The sequence below is a fragment of the Cherax quadricarinatus genome, chromosome 68 (genome assembly GCF_038502225.1).
Source record: "Cherax quadricarinatus isolate ZL_2023a chromosome 68, ASM3850222v1, whole genome shotgun sequence".
Taxonomy (NCBI): Eukaryota; Metazoa; Arthropoda; class Malacostraca; order Decapoda; family Parastacidae; genus Cherax; species Cherax quadricarinatus.
In genome coordinates this window covers 1658256-1685000 of record NC_091359.1, presented here as the reverse complement: position 1 = coordinate 1685000, position 26745 = coordinate 1658256, and the positions used below count along the sequence as shown (strand labels likewise).

The window sequence follows — 26745 nt, the reverse complement described above, 5'->3', positions numbered from 1 at the left end:
CATGGTAATAACTAAGACAAGGTTCATGGTAATAACTAAGACAAGGTTCATGGTAATAACTAAGACAAGGTTCACGGTAATAACTAAGACAAGGTTCACGGTAATAACTAAGACAAGGTTCATGGTAATAACTAAGACAAGGTTCACGGTAATAACTAAGACAAGGTTCATGGTAATAACTAAGACAAGGTTCATGGTAATAACTAAGACAAGGTTCACGGTAATAACTAAGACAAGGTTCATGGTAATAACTAAGACAAGGTTCATGGTAATAACTAAGACAAGGTTCATGGTAATAACTAAGACAAGGTTCACGGTAATAACTAAGACAAGGTTCACGGTAATAACTAAGACAAGGTTCATGGTAATAACTAAGACAAGGTTCATGGTAATAACTAAGACAAGGTTCATGGTAATAACTAAGACAAGGTTCATGGTAATAACTAAGACAAGGTTCACGGTAATAACTAAGACAAGGTTCACGGTAATAACTAAGACAAGGTTCACGGTAATAACTAAGACAAGGTTCATGGTAATAACTAAGACAAGGTTCACGGTAATAACTAAGACAAGGTTCACGGTAATAACTAAGACAAGGTTCACGGTAATAACTAAGACAAGGTTCATGGTAATAACTAAGACAAGGTTCACGGTAATAACTAAGACAAGGTTCACGGTAATAACTAAGACAAGGTTCATGGTAATAACTAAGACAAGGTTCATGGTAATAACTAAGACAAGGTTCATGGTAATAACTAAGACAAGGTTCACGGTAATAACTAAGACAAGGTTCACGGTAATAACTAAGACAAGGTTCATGGTAATAACTAAGACAAGGTTCACGGTAATAACTAAGACAAGGTTCACGGTAATAACTAAGACAAGGTTCATGGTAATAACTAAGACAAGGTTCATGGTAATAACTAAGACAAGGTTCATGGTAATAACTAAGACAAGGTTCATGGTAATAACTAAGACAAGGTTCATGGTAATAACTAAGACAAGGTTCATGGTAATAACTAAGACAAGGTTCATGGTAATAACTAAGACAAGGTTCACGGTAATAACTAAGACAAGGTTCATGGTAATAACTAAGACAAGGTTCATGGTAATAACTAAGACAAGGTTCATGGTAATAACTAAGACAAGGTTCACGGTAATAACTAAGAAAAGGTTCACGGTAATAACTAAGACAAAGTTCATGGTAATAACTAAGACAAGGTTCACGGTAATAACTAAGACAAGGTTCACGGTAATAACTAAGACAAGGTTCATGGTAATAACTAAGACAAGGTTCATGGTAATAACTAAGACAAGGTTCATGGTAATAACTAAGACAAGGTTCATGGTAATAACTAAGACAAGGTTCACGGTAATAACTAAGACAAGGTTCACGGTAATAACTAAGACAAGGTTCATGGTAATAACTAAGACAAGGTTCATGGTAATAACTAAGACAAGGTTCATGGTAATAACTAAGACAAGGTTCACGGTAATAACTAAGACAAGGTTCATGGTAATAACTAAGACAAGGTTCATGGTAATAACTAAGACAAGGTTCATGGTAATAACTAAGACAAGGTTCATGGTAATAACTAAGACAAGGTTCATGGTAATAACTAAGACAAGGTTCATGGTAATAACTAAGACAAGGTTCATGGTAATAACTAAGACAAGGTTCACGGTAATAACTAAGACAAGGTTCACGGTAATAACTAAGACAAGGTTCATGGTAATAACTAAGACAAGGTTCATGGTAATAACTAAGACAAGGTTCACGGTAATAACTAAGACAAGGTTCATGGTAATAACTAAGACAAGGTTCATGGTAATAACTAAGACAAGGTTCATGGTAATAACTAAGACAAGGTTCACGGTAATAACTAAGACAAGGTTCACGGTAATAACTAAGACAAGGTTCATGGTAATAACTAAGACAAGGTTCATGGTTCAATAACTAAGACAAGGTTCACGACAAGGTTCACGGTAATAACTAAGACAAGGTTCATGGTAATAACTAAGACAAGGTTCACGACAAGTAATAACTAAGACAAGGTTCACGGTAATAACTAAGACAAGGTTCACGGTAAATAACTAAGACAAGGTTCATGACAAGTTCAATAACTAAGACAAGGTTCATGGTAATAACTAAGACAAGGTTCATGGTAATAACTAAGACAAGGTTCATGGTAATAACTAAGACAAGGTTCACGGTAATAACTAAGACAAGGTTCACGGTAATAACTAAGACAAGGTTCACTAAGGTAAATAACTAAGACAGGGTTCACTAAGACAAGGTTCACGGTAATAACTAAGACAAGGTTCATGGTAATAACTAAGACAAGGTTCATGGTAATAACTAAGACAAGGTTCATAATAACTAAGACAAGGTAATAACTAAGACAAGGTTCACGGTAATAACTAAGACAAGGTTCACGGTAATAACTAAGACAAGGTTCACTAACACAGGGTTCAAATAACTAAGACAAGGTTCACGGTAATAACTAAGACAAGGTTCACGGTAATAACTAAGACAAGGTTCACGGTAATAACTAAGACAAGGTTCACGGTAATAACTAAGACAAGGTTCATGGTAATAACTAAGACAAGGTTCATGGTAATAACTAAGACAAGGTTCATGGTAATAACTAAGACAAGGTTCACGGTAATAACTAAGACAAGGTTCACGGTAATAACTAAGACAAGGTTCACGGTAATAACTAAGACAAGGTTCATGGTAATAACTAAGACAAGGTTCATGGTAATAACTAAGACAAGGTTCATGGTAATAACTAAGACAAGGTTCACGGTAATAACTAAGACAAGGTTCACGGTAATAACTAAGACAAGGTTCACTAAGGTAATAACTAAGACAAGGTTCACGGTAATAACTAAGACAAGGTTCACGGTATAACTAAGACAAGGTTCATGGTAATAACTAAGACAAGGTTCATTCACGGTAATAACTAAGACAAGGTTCACGGTAATAACTAAGACAAGGTTCACGGTAATAACTAAGACAAGGTTCACGGTAATAACTAAGACAAGGTTCATGGTAATAACTAAGACAAGGTTCATGGTAATAACTAAGACAAGGTTCATGGTAATAACTAAGACAAGGTTCACGGTAATAACTAAGACAAGGTTCACGGTAATAACTAAGACAAGGTTCATGGTAATAACTAAGACAAGGTTCACGGTAATAACTAAGACAAGGTTCATGGTAATAACTAAGACAAGGTTCATGGTAATAACTAAGACAAGGTTCATGGTAATAACTAAGACAAGGTTCATGGTAATAACTAAGACAAGGTTCATGGTAATAACTAAGACAAGGTTCACGGTAATAACTAAGACAAGGTTCACGGTAATAACTAAGACAAGGTTCATGGTAATAACTAAGACAAGGTTCACGGTAATAACTAAGACAAGGTTCACGGTAATAACTAAGACAAGGTTCATGGTAATAACTAAGACAAGGTTCACGGTAATAACTAAGACAAGGTTCACGGTAATAACTAAGACAAGGTTCATGGTAATAACTAAGACAAGGTTCATGGTAATAACTAAGACAAGGTTCACGGTAATAACTAAGACAAGGTTCATGGTAATAATTAAGACAAGGTTCATGGTAATAACTAAGACAAGGTTCATGGTAATAACTAAGACAAGGTTCACGGTAATAACTAAGAAAAGGTTCATGGTAATAACTAAGACAAGGTTCACGGTAATAACTAAGACAAGGTTCATGGTAATAACTAAGACAAGGTTCATGGTAATAACTAAGACAAGGTTCACGGTAATAACTAAGACAAGGTTCATGGTAATAACTAAGACAAGGTTCACGGTAATAACTAAGACAAGGTTCACGGTAATAACTAAGACAAGGTTCATGGTAATAACTAAGACAAGGTTCATGGTAATAACTAAGACAAGGTTCACGGTAATAACTAAGACAAGGTTCACGGTAATAACTAAGACAAGGTTCACGGTAATAACTAAGACAAGGTTCATGGTAATAACTAAGACAAGGTTCACGGTAATAACTAAGACAAGGTTCATGGTAATAACTAAGACAAGGTTCACGGTAATAACTAAGACAAGGTTCACGGTAATAACTAAGACAAGGTTCACGGTAATAACTAAGACAAGGTTCACGGTAATAACTAAGACAAGGTTCATGGTAATAACTAAGACAAGGTTCACGGTAATAACTAAGACAAGGTTCACGGTAATAACTAAGACAAGGTTCATGGTAATAACTAAGACAAGGTTCACGGTAATAACTAAGACAAGGTTCACGGTAATAACTAAGACAAGGTTCACGGTAATAACTAAGACAAGGTTCATGGTAATAACTAAGACAAGGTTCATAATAACTAAGACAAGGTTCATGGTAATAACTAAGACAAGGTTCACGGTAATAACTAAGACAAGGTTCACGGTAATAACTAAGACAAGGTTCACGGTAATAACTAAGACAAGGTTCACGGTAATAACTAACACAAGGTTCAAATAACTAAGACAAGGTTCACGGTAATAACTAAGACAAGGTTCACGGTAATAACTAACACAAGGTTCATGGTAATAACTAAGACAAGGTTCACGGTAATAACTAAGACAAGGTTCACGGTAATAACTAAGACAAGGTTCACGGTAATAACTAAGACAAGGTTCATGGTAATAACTAAGACAAGGTTCACGGTAATAACTAAGACAAGGTTCATGGTAATAACTAAGACAAGGTTCACGGTAATAACTAAGACAAGGTTCACGGTAATAACTAAGACAAGGTTCACGGTAATAACTAAGACAAGGTTCACGGTAATAACTAAGACAAGGTTCACGGTAATAACTAAGACAAGGTTCACGGTAATAACTAAGACAAGGTTCACGGTAATAACTAAGACAAGGTTCATGGTAATAACTAAGACAAGGTTCACGGTAATAACTAAGACAAGGTTCATGGTAATAACTAAGACAAGGTTCATGGTAATAACTAAGACAAGGTTCATGGTAATAACTAAGACAAGGTTCATGGTAATAACTAAGACAAGGTTCATGGTAATAACTAAGACAAGGTTCACGGTAATAATTAAGACAAGGTTCACGGTAATAACTAAGACAAGGTTCACGGTAATAATTAAGACAAGGTTCACGGTAATAACTAAGACAAGGTTCATGGTAATAACTAAGACAAGGTTCATGGTAATAACTAAGACAAGGTTCATGGTAATAACTAAGACAAGGTTCATGGTAATAACTAAGACAAGGTTCATGGTAATAACTAAGACAAGGTTCACGGTAATAATTAAGACAAGGTTCACGGTAATAACTAAGACAAGGTTCACGGTAATAACTAAGACAAGGTTCACGGTAATAATTAAGACAAGGTTCACGGTAATAACTAAGACAAGGTTCACGGTAATAACTAAGACAAGGTTCACGGTAATAATTAAGACAAGGTTCACGGTAATAACTAAGACAAGGTTCACGGTAATAACTAAGACAAGGTTCACGGTAATAACTAAGACAAGGTTCATGGTAATAACTAAGACAAGGTTCACGGTAATACATTCAATACACAAATAACCCGCACATAGAGAAGAGCTTACCACAACGTTTCGCACCAACAAAGTCACAGCGTGACTTTGTAAATGGTCGTGGTCAGGACCTCTTTCCTATGTGTTGGTTATTTGTATGTTGTTCCAGTCACGGTATTGTAACCTTTTTTTTATTATTTAATACACTGAAGTTGGACGAATTTAGATTTAGAAAGGATAGAGGGAAGTATTGGTTTGGCAATAGAGTTGCAGATAAATGAAGCAGACTCCCAGCAGCGCCACTCAGACCAGAACTTTGGATAGCATTAAGTATGTGTTGAACGAGTACACTAATGTGTTGAACCTATGTAGCAGATTCAAATTCAAAGTTTATTCTCTATAAGGATTACAATGCTGAGTTTACAGAAATTTGGTTATTGTGTGGTTTACATGTAGTAAAATAGTGATTACAGAGTGTACCACTAGAACGCCTAGCATGGCTAGGCATTACAGAGTGTACCACTAGAACGCCTAGCATGGCTAGGCATTACAGAGTGTACCACTAGAACGCCTAGCATGGCTAGGCATTACAGAGTGTACCACTAGAACGCCTAGCATGGCTAGGCATTACAGAGTGTACCACTAGAACGCCTAGCATGGCTAGGCATTACAGAGTGTACCACTAGAACGCCTAGCATGGCTAGGCATTACAGAGTGTACCACTAGAACGCCTAGCATGGCTAGGCATTTCGGGCAGACTTAGTTTTATTCTTAATTGTAAAATATTACAAATTATGAGGTAAGTTGGTAAGATGTCAGTAATGCTGCTGCATTGTTGTGTCTCAGTCGTGGTCAGACTGTGACGTCGACCTCAACCTCTCCTCGTATAATAATAATAATAATAATAATAATAATGTCTACAAATACATAAACATTGTTATGTGGCATAACGAGGTGTTTTTTTTTTACTGAAAGTTAGTAAAAACAGTTGAGAGTGTTACAAGTGTTACAGAGTGTTACTATAGCAGGATGTTGTTTGTCCTCAGCTGGCTATAAGTACTCCAGTATTGGACCCATCTACTACGAGTACGGCTCCATGGTCATTACCTACGAGGACTCTGACCTGGCCGTCAGAGCCTTCTACACGCTAAGAGAGTCCTGTTATGACGACAAAAACTTACTGGGTGAGTCTTGATGAGTCTTGTCTGACTCACCTTTACTCTTTCTCCTTTGATGAATCATAAATATTTATTATTATGGATAACTAAAGCGTAATAAACACTTGTCAGTGCTGAGTAATAACCCACATGGAGACACAAACACAGGAGATTAATTGATCTGTATATTTCGACTCCCTTCTGGGATCCTCTTCAGCTGAAGGTATGTGGGTTATTACTAAGCATTTGTTATTATTATTGTTGGACTTCACGATCTTCTTCAGTTTGGTCTAGACTCGGTCGCAGGGATGGGGAACCTGGGACCTTTAGGCCGCATATGGCCTTCTAGGGTATTCTGAATGAATTATTAGGCTTTCTGAATTAATTATTTTTCTTGAAGTTATTATACAGTATTTAACTTTTTACAGAAACATCAATATTTGCAGTACTATATCTAATCACTGTTTCCTGAATGTGACCTTATTAGATTACCGGTAACTTTAATGCGACCTTCAAACATAAAAAGGTCCCCCATCCCTGCGACTCTACAGAATCTTAGTTATTATCTGAACAAGATTGTAAGTTAAGTTTTTTTCCTAGGCAAGGCTATTCTAAAGTGTCTTTAATGTTTACTGAATGTTAATGTGCCAGACTTACTGTGCCAGACTGTGCCAGAGTGCTCCGTGTTCCTGCACATTGATGCTGTGTGAAATAACAAGTGAACAACAGGAAGGTGTCGTTATGCCTCACATAACAGGACTGGAATCAAATCAGGGAACGGGTGGGGCTTTGAACCCACGTCGAGTAACAATCTCCAGACTCATAGTTTAACACACTGACCTGAGTTTCCTGACTTACTTACCGTGGGTGCCACACCCCCCATGCGTTCCCTGATTAAATATTAAGTTGCCAGTGCAAGCTTCTTGCGTGACTTACGTCTGCGTGTCCTCTTGCAGTGATGCTGCTGCCTAACATCCAGCCACAGATGATTCCTGAAGGTGTTCAGCCTCTCCTGGTCTTTGTCAATGTCAAGTCCGGCGGGTGCCAGGGACTCGAACTTATCACCTCCTTCAGGAAGCTTCTAAACCCCTACCAAGTCTTCGATCTCGACAACGGTGGCCCCTTGCCAGGGTGAGTCCATGCTGGGAGTCCCTTACCGCCCCTGCCAGGGTGAGTCCATGCTGGGAGTCCCTGACCACCGCTGCCAGGGTGAGTCCATGCTGGGAGTCCCTTACCACCCCTGCCAGGGTGAGTTCATACTGGGAGTCCCTTACCACCCCTGCCAGGGTGAGTCCATGCTGGGAGTCCCTCACCACCCCTGCCAGGGTGAGTTCATACTGGGAGTCCCTCACCACCCCTGCCAGGGTAAGTCCATACTGGGAGTCCCTTACCAGGACACACTTGTGGCACAAGTCAGTGGAAATTGAGTGCTCTTAGTTAAGAGTCAAACTGGCTTAAGGTTCTCATGTCTTTCTCTTTGTGAGAGGTTCACTGAAGACTAATGTTCACTGTCTCATTTTCTATGTGTAGGTAACTCATGTCACTGCTGCAAGATCTATGTAGGTAACTCATGTCACTGCTTCAAGATCTATGTAGGTAACTCATGTCACTGCTTCAAGATCTATGTAGGTAACTCATGTCACTGCTTCAAGATCTGTGTAGGTAACTCATGTCACTGCTTCAAGATCTATGTAGGTAACTCATGTCACTGCTTCAAGATCTATGTAGGTAACTCATGTCACTGCTTCAAGATCTATGTAGGTAACTCATGTCACTGCTTCAAGATCTATGTAGGTAACTCATGTCACTGCTTCAGGCTGTATGTGTTCCGACAAGTGAAGCATTACAAGATCCTGGTGTGTGGTGGTGATGGCACCATCGGCTGGGTACTACAGTGCCTGGATAACGTGGGTCAGGATTCAGAGTGCCAGCACCCAGCCTGTGCTATCGTTCCTCTGGGCACCGGTAACGACCTGGCCCGGGTACTACGATGGGGTCCGGGTTACAACGGTGGGGAGGACCCCATCAACCTGTTGAAGGATGTGATTGATGCTGAGGACATCCGTCTGGACCGCTGGACCGTGGTCTTCCACCAGGATGAGAAGGTTGAGGAGAAACAGATGCAGACCAACTCTACAGGTGAGACTAAAAGTCTTTTAGCTGCGCGTTCCAAGCCAGACCCAAAAGTAGACCGTTAAGGCAGGAGACCACAGACCATCATGGCTATACCACAGTGTTCTACCATACCAACAGTGATCTACCACACCAACAGTGATCAACCACACACTAACAGTGGTCTACCAGAGACCAACAGTGATCTACCACACCAACAGTGATCAACCACACACTAACAGTGGTCTACCAGAGACCAACAGTGATCTACTACACCAACAGTGATCAACCACACACTAACAGTGGTCTACCAGAGACCAACAGTGATCTACCACACCAACAGTGATCAACCACACACTAACAGTGGTCTACCAGAGACCAACAGTGATCTACCACACCAACAGTGATCAACCACACACTAACAGTGGTCTACCAGAGACCAACGGTTGTCTAACACCCACCAACAGTGATCTACCAGAGACCAGTGGTTGTCAACCACACCAACAGGGATCTACTAGAGACCAGTGGTTGTCTACCACACAAACAGTGATCTACCACACAACAACAGTGATCTACCACACACAACAACAGTGATTTACCGCACACAACAACAGTGATTTACCGCACACAACAACAGTGATTTACCGCACACAACAACAGTGATTTACCGCACACAACAACAGTGATTTACCGCACACAACAACAGTGATTTACCGCACACAACAACAGTGATTTACCGCACACAACAACAGTGATTTACCGCACACAACAACAGTGATTTACCGCACACAACAACAGTGATTTACCGCACACAACAACAGTGATTTACCGCACACAACAACAGTGATTTACCGCACACAACAACAGTGATTTACCGCAAAACAAGAGCGATCTACCACACAACAATATTGATCTACCACACTAACAGTGATCTACCACACTAACAGTGATCTACCACACTAACAGTGATCTACCACACTAACAGTGATCTACCACACTAACAGTGATCTACCACACTAACAGTGATCTACCACACTAACAGTGATCTACCACACTAACAGTGATCTACCACACTAACAGTGATCTACCACACTAACAGTGATCTACCACACTAACAGTGATCTACCACACTAACAGTGATCTACCACACTAACAGTGATCTACCACACTAACAGTGATCTACCACACTAACAGTGATCTACCACACTAACAGTGATCTACCACACTAACAGTGATCTACCACACTAACAGTGATCTACCACACTAACAGTGATCTACCACACTAACAGTGATCTACCACACTAACAGTGATCTACCACACTAACAGTGACCTACCACACAACAACAATGATCCACCACACACTAACAGTGATCTACCACACAACAACAGTGATCTACCATACACTAACAGTGATCTACCACACACTAACAGTGATCTACCACATAACAACAGTGATCTACCACACAACAGTGATCTACCACACACTAACAGTGATCTACCACACACTAACAGTGATCTACCACATAACAGTGATCTACCACACAACAGTGATCTACCACACACTAACAGTGATCTACCACACACTAACAGTGATCTACCACACACTAACAATGACCTACGACACAACAACAGTGATCTACCACACAACAACAGTGATCTACCACACAACAACAGTGATCTACCACACAACAACAGTGATCTACCACACAACAACAGAGATGTAGCACATAACAACAGTGATCTACCACACAACAACAGTGATCTACCACACAACAGTGATCTACCACACTAACAGTGATATACCACACAACAGCAGTGATCTACCACACAACAGCAGTGATCTACGACACACTAACAGTAATATACGACACAACAGTGATCTATGACACAGTAACAGTAATCTACGACACACTAACAGTGATCTACCACACACTAACAGTGATCTACCACACACTAACAATGACCTACGACACAACAACAGTGATCTACCACACAACAACAGTGATCTACCACACAACAGTGATCTACCACACTAACAGTGATCTACCACACAACAGTGATGGGGCTGATAACATTCAGGATAACTTTCAAGTTATCCCGGCTTCCAGGAGATAACACTGTCGTCAGGTATACACTGGTATACATGCTGCCTCTCTCTGCAGTGCTCTCATACACCTCTACTTTGTGTATACATGTATACAAACTAGTGTGCATGTTAATTGGGACAGTGATGAAGCAAGACATTTAGAATATTGATGTTTGAAAATTACGTGACATATGACAGACAATTGATTTAATAAAATATATGAGTACCCTTTGCTTTTATAAGCATTGCTACACACTATAGCATAGAAGTGACCAGTGTTGAACACTATTTGTCAAGTTCTTCCCCATGGTACCAGGTCCTGATAATGTTGGTAGAATTACCCACAATATGTAAAGTAAAAGAACACAACTGCAACTAATGTGACATTTTATTGTGGCAACGTTTCGCTCTCCAGGAACTTTGCCAAGCCGTTACAAACAGTACATGGACACAGAGGGTATATATAGGCTCAGAGTGAGGTGCAATACTAGTGGTAGTAGTAGTAGTAGTGACATAAGTTGTAGTAGTAGTAGTAATACAATATGGTAGAGCAATTAACTCGTTCATGAGTAAAAGGATAAAAGCTATTACTTGGGTAACAAAAATAGGTCAGACAAATATAAACTGGATAGAGAAGTCTATATAACTTATGTCACTACTACTACTACCACTAGTATTGCACCTCACTCTGAGTCTATATATACCCTGTGTCCATGTACTGTTTGTAACGGCTTGACAAAGCTCCTGGAGAGCGAAACGTTGCCACAATAAAATGTCACATTAGTTGCACTTGTGTCCTTTTACTTTACATGGTACCAGGTCCTAATAACAGCAAAAATTAACTTCTCCACAGTTGAACAGTCTTGTTTCATTATCCTGCGTCTGGTTATTGCCCATAGATTCTCAGTTGGATTGAGGTCAGGAGAGTTTCCAGGCCAATTTAGAACATTTAACCCATTCTCTTGGAAGAATGTTAGTATTTTTCTGGACGTGTGGCATGGAACAGGATCCTGCTGGAAAATCCCTTCTCCTTCAGGAAGCAACTTGCTCAGCTATCAAAACTTTGGAGTCCAGTCCCTGGACCAATTATGTACCTCTGTAATCTTTTGACTACAGCCCACAGGATGGGTATGGGGTGCATAATAAACATATTAAACTAAACTAACTTCAGGAAAGTCTCTGTCCACAATGGGAAGCAAATGAGTTGGCAGGATTATCTTGTATTTATCATTGTTCATCATTCCCTCAACAATAACAAGCCGTCCATGGTCTTTAGCACTAAAACTATCCTATCTTTTAGGTGGGTTATTTGGCGCTTGTTGAATGTGTCCATTCCAAAGTGGTTCGCCTTTGCTCCGTCTCACTACCACTGAACCATACCCCCGGCCGGGATTGAACCCGCGGTCATAGAGTCTCAAAACTCCAGCCCGTCGCGTTAGCCACTAGACCAGCTAGCCACAATAAGATTCATCCAACTAGGTATATTTCTACACCATAGGAAAGTTAGCACAGGCACCTCTGTGACCACAAATGCAAGTTTTTACAGACGAATCTCCAGCTAGCGTGGCCGTGACGAACTCTAGCTCATTACGATTTCTTGAGTCACTACCACTGATCTGTACCCATGTACTTGACTACCACTGATCTGTACCCATGTACTTGACTACCACTGATCTGTACCCATGTACTTGACTACCACTGATCTGTACCCATGTACTTGACTACCACTGATCTGTACCCATGTACTTGACTACCACTGATCTGTACCCATGTACTTGACTACCACTGATCTGTACCCATGTACTTCACTACCACTGATCTGTACCCATGTACTTCACTACCACTGATCTGTACCCATGTACTTCACTACCACTGATCTGTACCCATGTACTTGACTACCACTGATCTGTACCCATGTACTTGACTACCACTGATCTGTACCCATGTACTTGACTACCACTGATCTGTACCCATGTACTTGACTACCACTGATCTGTACCCATGTACTTGACTACCACTGATCTGTACCCATGTACTTCACTACCACTGATCTGTACCCATGTACTTGACTACCACTGATCTGTACCCATGTACTTGACTACCACTGATCTGTACCCATGTACTTGACTACCACTGATCTGTACCCATATACTTCACTACCACTGATCTGTACCCATGTACTTGACTACCACTGATCTGTACCCATGTACTTCACTACTACTGATCTGTACCCATGTACTTGACTACCACTGATCTGTACCCATGTACTTGACTACCACTGATCTGTACCCATGTACTTGACTACCACTGATCTGTACCCATGTACTTGACTACCACTGATCTGTACCCATGTACTTGACTACCACTGATCTGTACCCATGTACTTCACTACCACTGATCTGTACCCATGTACTTGACTACCACTGATCTGTACCCATGTACTTCACTACCACTGATCTGTACCCATGTACTTGACTACCACTGATCTGTACCCATGTACTTGACTACCACTGATCTGTACCCATGTACTTCACTACCACTGATCTGTACCCATGTACTTCACTACCACTGATCTGTACCCATGTACTTCACTACCACTGATCTGTACCCATGTACTTGACTACCACTGATCTGTACCCATGTACTTGACTACCACTGATCTGTACCCATGTACTTGACTACCACTGATCTGTACCCATGTACTTCACTACCACTGATCTGTACCCATGTACTTCACTACCACTGATCTGTACCCATGTACTTGACTACCACTGATCTGTACCCATGTACTTGACTACCACTGATCTGTACCCATGTACTTGACTACCACTGATCTGTACCCATGTACTTGACTACCACTGATCTGTACCCATGTACTTGACTGATCTGTACCCATGTACTTGACTACCACTGATCTGTACCCATGTACTTGACTACCACTGATCTGTACCCATGTACTTCACTACCACTGATCTGTACCCATGTACTTGACTACCACTGATCTGTACCCATGTACTTGACTACCACTGATCTGTACCCATGTACTTCACTACCACTGATCTGTACCCATATACTTGACTACCACTGATCTGTACCCATGTACTTCACTACCACTGATCTGTACCCATGTACTTCACTACCACTGATCTGTACCCATGTACTTCACTACCACTGATCTGTACCCATGTACTTGACTACCACTGATCTGTACCCATGTACTTGACTACCACTGATCTGTACCCATGTACTTGACTACCACTGATCTGTACCCATGTACTTCACTACCACTGATCTGTACCCATGTACTTCACTACCACTGATCTGTACCCATGTACTTGACTACCACTGATCTGTACCCATGTACTTGACTACCACTGATCTGTACCCATGTACTTCACTACCACTGATCTGTACCCATGTACTTCACTACCACTGATCTGTACCCATGTACTTCACTACCACTGATCTGTACCCATGTACTTCACTACCACTGATCTGTACCCATGTACTTGGCTACCACTGATCTGTACCCATGTACTTCACTACCACTGATCTGTACCCATGTACATCAAAATGCGCCTCATCTGTGCACCATCCCTTATGATCGAGTGTCCACCGCAGCCGTTTATTCTTCACAGCATCAGTCTATAATTGTTTCTTTATCAGTTTTCTGGCAGTTCTGGCAACTTCAAGGAGCCTTCGTTGAACAGTTGAAGAATCAACATTTACGCAGCTGAAGCCAAACCTCTCTATATATCTTTGCTGGTTTTCTTGGGCTCCTTCACGTTATTTATGATAACCTTGTCATCGTGAGGTGTTGTCTTACGTTTTTATCCACATCTTCCTCGACGCAACACTCCACAATCACCAGTGTCGTCAACTCTCTTCAGAATCCCACCAACAGTTCACTTTGCTAGGCTCAATTTTTTGGCGATCTCTCTGATCGCCAAAAAATTCTAAGAGCTACAATACTTGCACGCTTCCTTGGTTTAACATCCATCATGTTCAGCAGTAATCATGAACTGAAGGGAAGAATTTAGCAAAACCACATTCACTCATGAAGTGCGCTGGCAGGAATGGCCTTACAGAACAACAGCTGTTGTAGCACTGATTAGAGTCGCAGGGTAACACCATAGCTGGATGGTTGCCAGAAGTCAGTAACAAATTCTTATGAAAATAAAAAAAACTACATTAAGACGGAGACTAAGATATATTATGAGATAATCACAAAATTTACTCCTGTCCCAATAAATTTGCACACTATTGTATGTATGTTGTATAATATTGTATGTATGTTGTATAATATAGAGGCTTTGTGAAGCTCACGGTGTGGGTGAGCAATAGTGACTAGTGGAGTTATCCACTACAGTGAAAGTCCTGTGAGAGACCTGTGACCAGTGAGACCTGTGACCGACAGTGAGAGACCTATGACCAACAGTGAGACCTGTGACCAACAGTGAGAGACCTATGACCAACAGTGAGACCTGTGACCAACAATGAGAGACCTATGACCAACAGTGAGACCTGTGACCAACAGTGAGAGACCTATGACCAACAGTGAGACCTGTGGCCAACAGTGAGAGACCTATGACCATCAGTGAGACCTGTAACCAACAGTGAGAAACCTATGACCAACAGTGAGACCTGTGGCCAACAGTGAGAGAGACCTGTGACCAACAGTGAGACCTGTGACCAACAGAGAGAGACCTGTGGCCAACAGTGAGATACCTGTGAACAACAGGGAGACCTGTGGCCAACAGTGAGAGGCCTGTGACCAACAATGAGACCTGTGACCAACAGTGAGAGGCCTGTGACCAACAGTGAGAGACCTATGACCAACAGTGAGACCTGTGACCAACAATGAGAGACCTATGACCAACAGTGAGACCTGTGACCAACAGTGAGAGACCTATGACCAACAGTGAGACCTGTGGCCAACAGTGAGAGACCTATGACCATCAGTGAGACCTGTAACCAACAGTGAGAAACCTATGACCAACAGTGAGACCTGTGGTCAACAGTGAGAGAGACCTGTGACCAACAGTGAGACCTGTGACCAACAGAGAGAGACCTGTGGCCAACAGTGAGAGACCTGTGAACAACAGGGAGACCTGTGCCCAACAGTGAGAGGCCTGTGACCAACAATGAGACCTGTGACCAACAGTGAGAGGCCTGTGACCAACAGTGAGACCTGTGGCCAACAGTGAGAGACCTGTGACCAACAATGAGAGACCTGTGACCAACAGTGAGACCTGTGGCCAACAGTGAGAGACCTGTTGCCAACAGTGAGAGACCTGTGGCCAACAGTGAGACCTGTGACCAACAGTGAGAGACCTGTGACCAAAATTGTGAGGTTACTGGTAGACCAACAGCAGGTACTGGTAGACCAACAGCAGGTACTAGTAGACCAACAGCAGGTACTGGTAGACCAACAGCAGGTACTGGTAGACCAACAGCAGGTACTGGTAGACCAACAGCAGGTACTAGTAGACCAACAGCAGGTACTGGTAGACCAACAGCAGGTACTAGTAGACCAACAGCAGGTACTGGTAGACCAACAGCAGGTACTGGTAGCCCACCAGCAGGTACTGGTAGCCCACCAGCAGGTACTGGTAGCCCACCAGCAGGTACTGGTAGACCAAAAGCAATTGCTGGTAGACCAACAGCAGGTACTGGTAGACCAACAGCAGGTACTGGTAGACCAACAGCAGGTACTAGTAGACCAACAGCAGGTACTGGTAGACCAACAGCAGGTACTGGTAGCCCACCAGCCGGTACTGGTAACCCACCAGCAGGTACTGGTAGACCAACAGCAGGTATTGGTAGACCAACAGCAGGTACTGGTAGCCCACCAGCAGGTACTGGTAGCCCACCAGCAGGTACTAGTAGCCCACCAGCAGGTACTGGTAGCCCACCAGCAGGTACTGGTAGCCCACCAGCAGGTACTGGCAGACCAACAGCAGGTACTAGTAGACCAACAGCAGGTACTGGTAGCCCACCAGCAGGTACTGGTAGCCCACCAGCAGGTACTGGCACACCAACAGCAGGTACTGGTAGCCCACCAGCAAGTACTGGTTGACCACCAGCAGGTACTGGTAGCCCACCAGCAGGTACTGGTAGCCCACCAGCAGGTACTAGTAGCCCACCAGCAGGTACTAGTAGCCCACCAGCAGGTACTGGTAGCCCACCAGCAGGTACTGGTAGCCCACCAGCAGGTACTGGTAGCCCACCAGCAGGTACTGGTAGCCCACCAGCAGGTACTGGTAGCCCACCACCAGGTACTTGTAGCCCACCACCAGGTACTGGTAGCCCACCAGCAGGTACTGGTAGCCCACCAGCAGGTACTGGTAGCCCACCACCAGGTACTGGTAGCCCACCACCAGGTACTGGTAGCCTACCAGCAGGTACTGGTAGCCCACCAGCAGGTACTGGTAGCCCACCAGCAGGTACTGGTAGCCCACCAGCAGGTACTGGTAGCCCACCAGCAGGTACTGGTAGCCCACCAGCAGGTACTGGTAGCCCACCAGCAGGTACTGGTAGCCCACCAGCAGGTACTGGTAGCCCACCAGCAGGTACTGGTAGCCCACCAGCAGGTACTGGTAGCCCACCAGCAGGTACTGGTAGCCCACCAGCAGGTACTGGTAACCCACCTGCAGGTACTGGTAGCCCACCACCAGGTACTGGTAGCCCACCAGCAGGTACTGGTAACCCACCTGCAGGTACTGGTAGCCCACCAGCAGGTACTGGTAGCCCACCAGCAGGTACTGGTAGCCCACCAGCAGGTACTGGTAGCCCACCAGCAGGTACTGGTAGCCCACCAGCAGGTACTGGTAGCCCACCAGCAGGTACTGGTAGCCCACCAGCAGGTACTGGTAGCCCACCAGCAGGTACTGGTAACCCACCTGCAGGTACTGGTAGCCCACCACCAGGTACTGGTAGCCTACCACCAGGTACTGGTAGCCCACCACCAGGTACTGGTAGCCCACCATCAGGTACTGGTAGCCCACCACCAGGTACTGGCAGGTCAGACTCCAGACTACTTGTCAACTAATAAGATAATAATATCCCTTATATAAAGTTATTCTTTTAAATATTACCATATAAAAAATACATTATTATTGTTAGTATTCGTTACATTGTTAATCTGTCAACACTAAGTTACTCTCTTAAAGTTCCAGTTTTTAATGTGATATAATATAAAGTTCTGTGACTCGCCAAATATGGTACAAGTGGGGTTAGAACTTATGGTATGTGAGGGGTAAAACTCCAGGCCGGTGCGTAAACCACTGGGCCACCTGGCTGCAATAACATTCATCTAACTAGGTATGTGTGTACACCATTGGGAGGTTAGCTTGGCCACCACTGTGACCACCAATGTAAGTGTTTACAGGTGAATGTGCTGCCAGCTGCGGCACATTCACCTGTAAACACATCTGTGGTCACAGTGGTGGCCCATGCTAACCTTCCTATGGTGTATAAGCATACCTAATTGGATGAATGTTATTGTGGCGAGGTGGCGTAGTGGTTTACGCACCGGCCTGGAGTTTGACGACTCACTTGACATAACTTGGAGCCTCACCCATGCTATGCTTTCTTTATGACGATCTTTCTCTTAGCTAGGAACACTCTTACTAGATAAACACCATTACTAGCTAGATATATTACACACGAGAATGATATTGTAATGTGGACTCTCTACATTTAGGAATGTCACGACGTGGAATGTACATAGCCCATGGTCAGGATTCGAACCGGCGGCGCTGTATCTCGAAAGAGCAAGTCCACCACAGCATTCACGGTATTAAACCTTTGAGACGTGTACACTCCTTGCTGTGTCATGTCCTAAACGTGTCTGGCACCCGTCACATCTCTTAGGCCTAGGCAAACCCTACCTCACAGCCTACACCCTCCTCAAACAATTGTTCAGAGAATTTTTACCCTCCCAACCACCGCCCCTGACACCCCCCTCCCTCCCTCCCTCCCTCCCCCCCACTCCCATCTTTGTCATGCTGCTAGTGTACTAGAAGGATAGTCATTCACAGTAGTATGATAACTAACGCAGTAGTCAAAGCTCGTTATCCCTTGACTAATGGCATTACTGACAACCCAGTAACCCAACCCAGAATTTTATACATTCTTACATACCAGGAGATATCTACTACATGTTCAGAGATATCTACTACATGTTCAGAGATATCTACTACATGTTCAGAGATATCTACCTCTACTAGTGGAGATGATGTGTGAGGCACTTTGATCAGTATTTCAATGTAGTAACAAGACAGTGTAGTACAACACTATATAATGTAGTAACAACACTAGACAGTATATTAACAACACTAGAGAGTATAACAACACTAGACAATGTAGTAACAACACTAGACAGTATATTAACAACACTAGAGAGTATAACAACACTAGACAGTGTAGTAACAACACTAGACAGTATATTAACAACACTAGAGAGTATAACAACACTAGACAGTGTAGTAACAACACTAGACAGTATATTAACAACACTAGAGAGTATAACAACACTAGACAGTGTAGTAACAACACTAGACAGTATATTAACAACACTAGAGAGTATAACAACACTAGACAGTGTAGTAACAACACTAGACAGTGTAGTAACAACACTAGACAGTGTAGTAACAACACTAGACAGTATATTAACAACACTAGACAGTATAACAACTACACTAGACAGTGTAGTAACAACACTAGACAGTAAAACGACAACACTCGACAGTGTAGTAACAACACTAGACAGTGTAGTAACAACAATAGACAGTGTAGTAACAACACTAGACAGTGTAGTAACAACACTAGACAGTATAACAACAATAGACAGTGTAGTAACAATACTAGACAGTATAACAACAACACTAGACAGTGTAGTAACAACACAAGACAGTATAACAACAACACTAGACAGTGTAGTAACAACACTAGACAGTATAACAATAACAAAAGACAGTGTAGTAACAACACTAGACAGTGTAGTAACAACAATAGACAGTGTAGTAACAACACTAGACAGTGTAGTAACAACACTAGACAGTATAACAACAATAGACAGTGTAGTAACAATACTAGACAGTATAACAACAACACTAGACAGTGTAGTAACAACACAAGACAGTATAACAACAACACTAGACAGTGTAGTAACAACACTAGACAGTATAACAACAACACTAGACAGTGTAGTAACAACACTAGACAGTATAACGACAACAAAAGACAGTGTAGTAACAACACTAGACAGTGTAGTAACACATAACAGGGTAGTAACAACACTAGACAGTGTAGTAACACTAGACAATGTAGTAACAACACTAGACAGTGTAGTAACACTAGACAGTGTAGTAACAACACTAGACAGTGTAGTAACAACACTAGACAGTGTAGTAACAACACTATCCAGTGTAGTAACAACACTAGACAGTGTAGTAACAACACTATCCAGTGTAGTAACACATAACAGTGTAGTAACAACACTAGACAGTGTAGTAACAACACTAGACAGTGTAGTAACAACACTATCCAGTGTAGTAACACATAACAGTGTAGTAACAACACTAGACAGTGTAGTAACAACACTAGACAGTAGTAACAACACTAGACAGTGTAGTAACAACACTAGACAGTGTAGTAACAACACTAGGCAGTGTAGTAACAACACTAGCCAGGGTAGTAACAACACTAGACAGTGTAGTAACAACACTAGACAGTGTAGTAACAACACTAGGCAGTGTAGTAACAACACTAGACAGTGTAGTAACAACACTAGACAGTGTAGTAACAATACTAGACAGTAGTAACAACACTAGACAGTGTAGTAACAACACTAGACAGTAGTAACAACACTAGACAGTGTAGTAACAACACTAGACAGTGTAGTAACAACACTAGACAGTGTAGTAACAACACTAGACAGTGTAGTAACAACACTAGACAGTGTAGTAACAACACTAGCCAGTGTAGTAACACATAACAGTGTAGTAACAACACTAGACAGTGTAGTAACAACACTAGACAGTGTAGTAACAACACTAGAAAGTGTAGTAACAACACTAGACAGTGTAGTAACACATAGCAGGGTAGAAACAACACTAGACAGTGTAGTAACAACAATAGACAGTGTAGTAACAACACTAGACAGTGTAGTAACAACACTAGACAGTGTAGTAACAACACTAGACAGTGTAGTAACAACACTAGACAGTGTAGTAACAACACTAGACAGTGTAGTAACACATAGCAGGGTAGAAACAACACTAGACAGTGTAGTAACAACAATAGACAGTGTAGTAACAACACTAGACAGTGTAGTAACAACACTAGACAGTGTAGTAACAACACTAGACAGTGTAGTAACAACACTAGCCAGTGTAGTAACAACACTAGCCAGGGTAGTAACAACACTAGACAGTGTAGTAACAACACTAGCCAGTGTAGTAACAACACTAGACAGTGTAGTAACAACACTAGACAGTGTAGTAACAACACTAGACAGTGTAATAACAACACTAGACAGTGTAGTAACAACACTAGACAGTAGTAACAACACTAGACAGTGTAGTAACAACACTAGACAGTGTAGTAACAACACTAGCCAGTGTAGTAACACATAACAGTGTAGTAACAACACTAGACAGTGTAGTAACAACACTAGACAGTGTAGTAACAACACTAGACAGTGTAGTAACAACACTAGACAGTGTAGTAACAACACTAGACAGTGTAGTAACAACACTAGCCAGTGTAGTAACACATAACAGTGTAGTAACAACACTAGACAGTGTAGTAACAACACTAGACAGTGTAGTAACAACACTAGACAGTGTAGTAACAACACTAGACAGTGTAGTAACACATAGCAGGGTACAAACAACACTAGACAGTGTAGTAACAACAATAGACAGTGTAGTAACAACACTAAACAGTGTAGTAACATAACAGGGTAGTAACAACACTAGACACTGTAGTAACAACACTAGACAGTGTAGTAACAACACTAGATAGTGTAGTAACACATAACAGGGTAGTAACAACACTAGACAGTGTAGTAACAACACTAGACAGTGTAGTAACAACACTAGACAGTGTAGTAACACTAGACAGTGTAGTAACAACACTAGACAGTGTAGTAACAACACTAGACAGTGTAGTAACAACACTAGACAGTGTAGTAACATAACAGGGTAGTAACAACACTAGACAGTGTAGTAACAACACTAGACAGTGTAGTAACAACACTAGACAGTGTAGTAACAACACTAGACAGTGTAGTAACATAACAGGGTAGTAACAACACTAGACAGTGTAGTAACAACACTAGACAGTGTAGTAACAACGCTAGACAGTCTAGTAACAACACTAGACAGTGTAGTAACAACACTAGACAGTGTAGTAACAACACTAGACAGTGTAGTAACACATAACAGGGTAGTAACAACACAAGACAGTGTAGTAACACATAACAGTGTAGTAACAACACTAGACAGTGTAGTAACAACACAAGACAGTGTAGTAACACATAACAGGGTAGTAACAACACTAAACAGTGTAGTAACACATAACAGTGTAGTAACAACACTAGACAGTGTAGTAACAACACTAGACAGTGTAGTAACAACACTAGACAGTGTAGTAACACATAACAGGGTAGTAACAATAGACAGTGTAGTAAAAACACTAGACAGTGTAGTAACACATAACAGTGTAGTAACAACACTAGACAGTGTAGTAACATAACAGGGTAGCAACAACACTAGACAGTGTAGTAACAACACTAAACAGTGTAGCAACAACACTATACAGTGTAGTAACAACACTAGACAGTGTAGTAACAACACTAGACAATGTAGTAACAATACTAGACAGTGTAGTAACAACATACAGAGTGTAGCACACTAGACAGGTAGACAGTGTAACAACACTAGACAGTGTAGTAACAACACTAGACAGTGTAGTAACAACACTAAACAGTGTAGCAACAACACTATACAGTGTAGTAACAACACTAGACAGTGTAGTAACAACACTAGACAATGTAGTAACAATACTAGACAGTGTAGTAACAACACTAGACAGTGTAGTAACAACACTAGACAGGGTAGTAACAACACTAGACAGTGTAGTAACAACACTAGACAGTGTAGTAACAACACTAGACAGTGTAGTAACAACACTAGACAGTGTAGTAACAACACTAGACAGTGTAGTAACAACACTAGACAGTGTAGTAACAACACTAGACAGTGTAGTAACAACACTACAGAGTGTAGCAAGAACACTAGACAGGGTAGTAACAATAGACAGTGTAGTAGCAACACTAGACAGTGTAGTAACAACACTAGACAGTGTAGTAACATAACAGGGTAGTAACAACACTAGACAGTGTAGTAACAACACTAGACAGTGTAGTAACATAACAGGGTAGTAACAACACTAGACAGTGTAGTAACAACACTAGACAGTGTAGTAACAACACTAGACAGTGTAGTAACAACACTAGACAGTGTAGTAACATAACAGGGTAGTAACAACACTAGACAGTGTAGTAACAACACTAGACAGTGTAGTAACAACACCAGCAGTGTAGTAACAACACCAGCAGTGTAGTAACAACACCAGCAGTGTAGTAACAACACCAGCAGTGTAGCAACACCACCGGCGGTGTAGTAACAACACCAGCAGTGTAGTAACAACACCAGCAGTGTAGTAACATAACAGTGTAGTAACATAACAGGGTAGTAACATAACAGTGTAGTAACATAACAGTGTAGTAACATAACAGGGTAGTAACATAACAGTGTAGTAACATAACAGTGTAGTAACATAACAGGGTAGTAACATAACAGTGTAGTAACATAACAGTGTAGTAACATAACAGTGTAGTAACATAACAGTGTAGTAACAACACTAGACAGTGTAGTAACAACACTAGACAGTGTAGTAACATAGGGTAGTAACATAGGGTAGTAACATAACAGGGTAGTAACAACACTAGACAGTGTAGTAACATAACAGGGTAGTAACATAACAGTGTAGTAACATAACAGGGTAGTAACATAACAGGGTAGTAACATAACAGGGTAGTAACATAACAGGGTAGTAACATAGGGTAGTAACATAGGGTAGTAACATAACAGGGTAGTAACATAACAGGGTAGTAACATAGGGTAGTAACATAACAGTGTAGTAACATAACAGGGTAGTAACATAGGGTAGTAACATAACAGGGTAGTAACATAGGGTAGTAACATAGGGTAGTAACATAACAGGGTAGTAACATAACAGGGTAGTAACATAGGGTAGTAACATAGGGTAGTAACATAACAGGGTAGTAACATAACAGGGTAGTAACATAGGGTAGTAACATAGGGTAGTAACATAGGGTAGTAACATAGGGTAGTAACATAACAGTGTAGTAACATAACAGGGTAGTAACATAACAGTGTAGTAACATAACAGTGTAGTAACAACACTAGACAGTGTAGTAACATAACAGTGTAGTAACATAATAGGGTAGTAACATAACAGGGTAGTAACATAACAGGGTAGTAACATAACAGGGTAGTAACATAGGGTAGTAACATAGGGTAGTAACATAACAGGGTAGTAACATAGGGTAGTAACATAGGGTAGTAACATAACAGGGTAGTAACATAGGGTAGTAACATAACAGGGTAGTAACATAGGGTAGTAACATAACAGGGTAGTAACATAGGGTAGTAACATAGGGTAGTAACATAACAGGGTAGTAACATAGGGTAGTAACATAGGGTAGTAACAGCAACTCAATAAGTTTCCTCTCCACTATCACACAAAATAATATTAATAACATTGTTGTAACGTTTTAATCTTCAATATCAATAATTTTCTTCCCTTACTAATGTAACTTTTTTTGTCTTGTGATGATTTTTGTAAGTGTTGGCAAGTAATTAATTATATTAATGTTTATAATAATTGTGACTAATGTAATTACCAGAGAGAGTGTGTGTTTGTATGTGTACATCATGTATGTGTACCTTACTTGTGTGTGTACATGTGTGTGTACCTTACTTGTGTGTGTACATCATGTATGTGTACCTTACTTGTGTGTGTACATGTGTGTGTACCTTACTTGTGTGTGTACATCATGTATGTGTACCTTACTTGTATGTGTACATGTGTGTACCTTACTTGTATGTGTACATCATGTATGTGTACCTTACTTGTGTGTGTACATCATGTATGTGTACCTTACTTGTATGTGTACATGTGTGTACCTTACTTGTATGTGTACATCATGTATGTGTACCTTACTTGTATGTGTACATCATGTATGTGTACCTTACTTGTATGTGTACATGTGTGTACCTTACTTGTATGTGTACCTTACTTGTATGTGTACATCATGTATGTGTACCTTACTTGTATGTGTACATGTGTGTACCTTACTTGTATGTGTACATCATGTATGTGTACCTTACTTGTGTGTGTACATCATGTATGTGTACCTTACTTGTATGTGTACATCATGTATGTGTACCTTACTTGTGTGTGTACATGTATGTGTACCTTACTTGTGTGTGTACATCATGTATGTGTACCTTACTTGTGTGTGTACATGTGTGTGTACCTTACTTGTATGTGTACATCATGTATGTGTACCTTACTTGTATGTGTACATGTGTGTGTACCTTACTTGTATGTGTACATCATGTATGTGTACCTTACTTGTGTGTGTACATGTGTGTGTACCTTACTTGTATGTGTACATCATGTATGTGTACCTTACTTGTGTGTGTACATCATGTATGTGTACCTTACTTGTATGTGTACATCATGTATGTGTACCTTACTTGTGTGTGTACATGTGTGTGTACCTTACTTGTATGTGTACATCATGTATGTGTACCTTACTTGTGTGTGTACATCATGTATGTGTACCTTACTTGTATGTGTACATAATGTATGTGTACCTTACTTGTGTGTGCACATGTATGTGTACCTTACTTGTGTGTGTACATCATGTATGTGTACCTTACTTGTGTGTGTACATGTGTGTGTACCTTACTTGTATGTGTACATCATGTATGTGTACCTTACTTGTATGTGTAAATGTGTGTGTACCTTACTTGTATGTGTACATCATGTATGTGTACCTTACTTGTGTGTGTACATGTGTGTACCTTACTTGTATGTGTACATCATGTATGTGTACCTTACTTGTGTGTGTACATCATGTATGTGTACCTTACTTGTGTGTGTACATGTGTGTGTACCTTACTTGTATGTGTACATCATGTATGTGTACCTTACTTGTGTGTGTACATCATGTATGTGTACCTTACTTGTATGTGTACATCATGTATGTGTACCTTACTTGTATGTGTACATCATGTATGTGTACCTTACTTGTGTGTGTACATCATGTATGTGTACCTTACTTGTATGTGTACATCATGTATGTGTACCTTACTTGTATGTGTACATCATGTATGTGTACCTTACTTGTGTGTGTACATCATGTATGTGTAACTTACTTGTATGTGTACATCATGTATGTGTACCTTACTTGTGTGTGTACATCATGTATGTGTACCTTACTTGTGTGTGTACATCATGTATGTGTACCTTACTTGTGTGTGTACATCATGTATGTGTACCTTACTTGTATGTGTACATCATGTATGTGTACCTTACTTGTGTGTGTACATCATGTATGTGTACCTTACTTGTGTGTGTACATCATGTATGTGTACCTTACTTGTGTGTGTACATCATGTATGTGTACCTTACTTGTGTGTGTACATCATGTATGTGTACCTTACTTGTGTGTGTACATCA

At 41.1% G+C, this 26745-nt stretch overlaps 1 protein-coding gene across 9 annotated transcripts in view; it reads left to right on the top strand.

Moving 5' to 3' along the window:
• The window catches only part of LOC128697858 (diacylglycerol kinase theta), a 163059-nt gene that overhangs the window by 102974 nt on the left and 33340 nt on the right, over positions 1 to 26745 (top strand). For 7 of the 9 annotated variants that reach the window (XM_070099577.1, XM_070099576.1, XM_070099579.1 and 4 more), the window contains exons 11-14: positions 6590 to 6727; positions 7657 to 7831; positions 8517 to 8839; positions 18605 to 18697. In XM_070099577.1, the coding sequence (XP_069955678.1) occupies positions 6590 to 6727; positions 7657 to 7831; positions 8517 to 8839; positions 18605 to 18697 (729 nt within the window). The remainder of the gene's footprint in view (positions 1 to 6589; positions 6728 to 7656; positions 7832 to 8516; positions 8840 to 18604; positions 18698 to 26745) is intronic. The other 2 variants (XM_070099580.1, XM_070099578.1) reach the window with 1 other exon arrangement.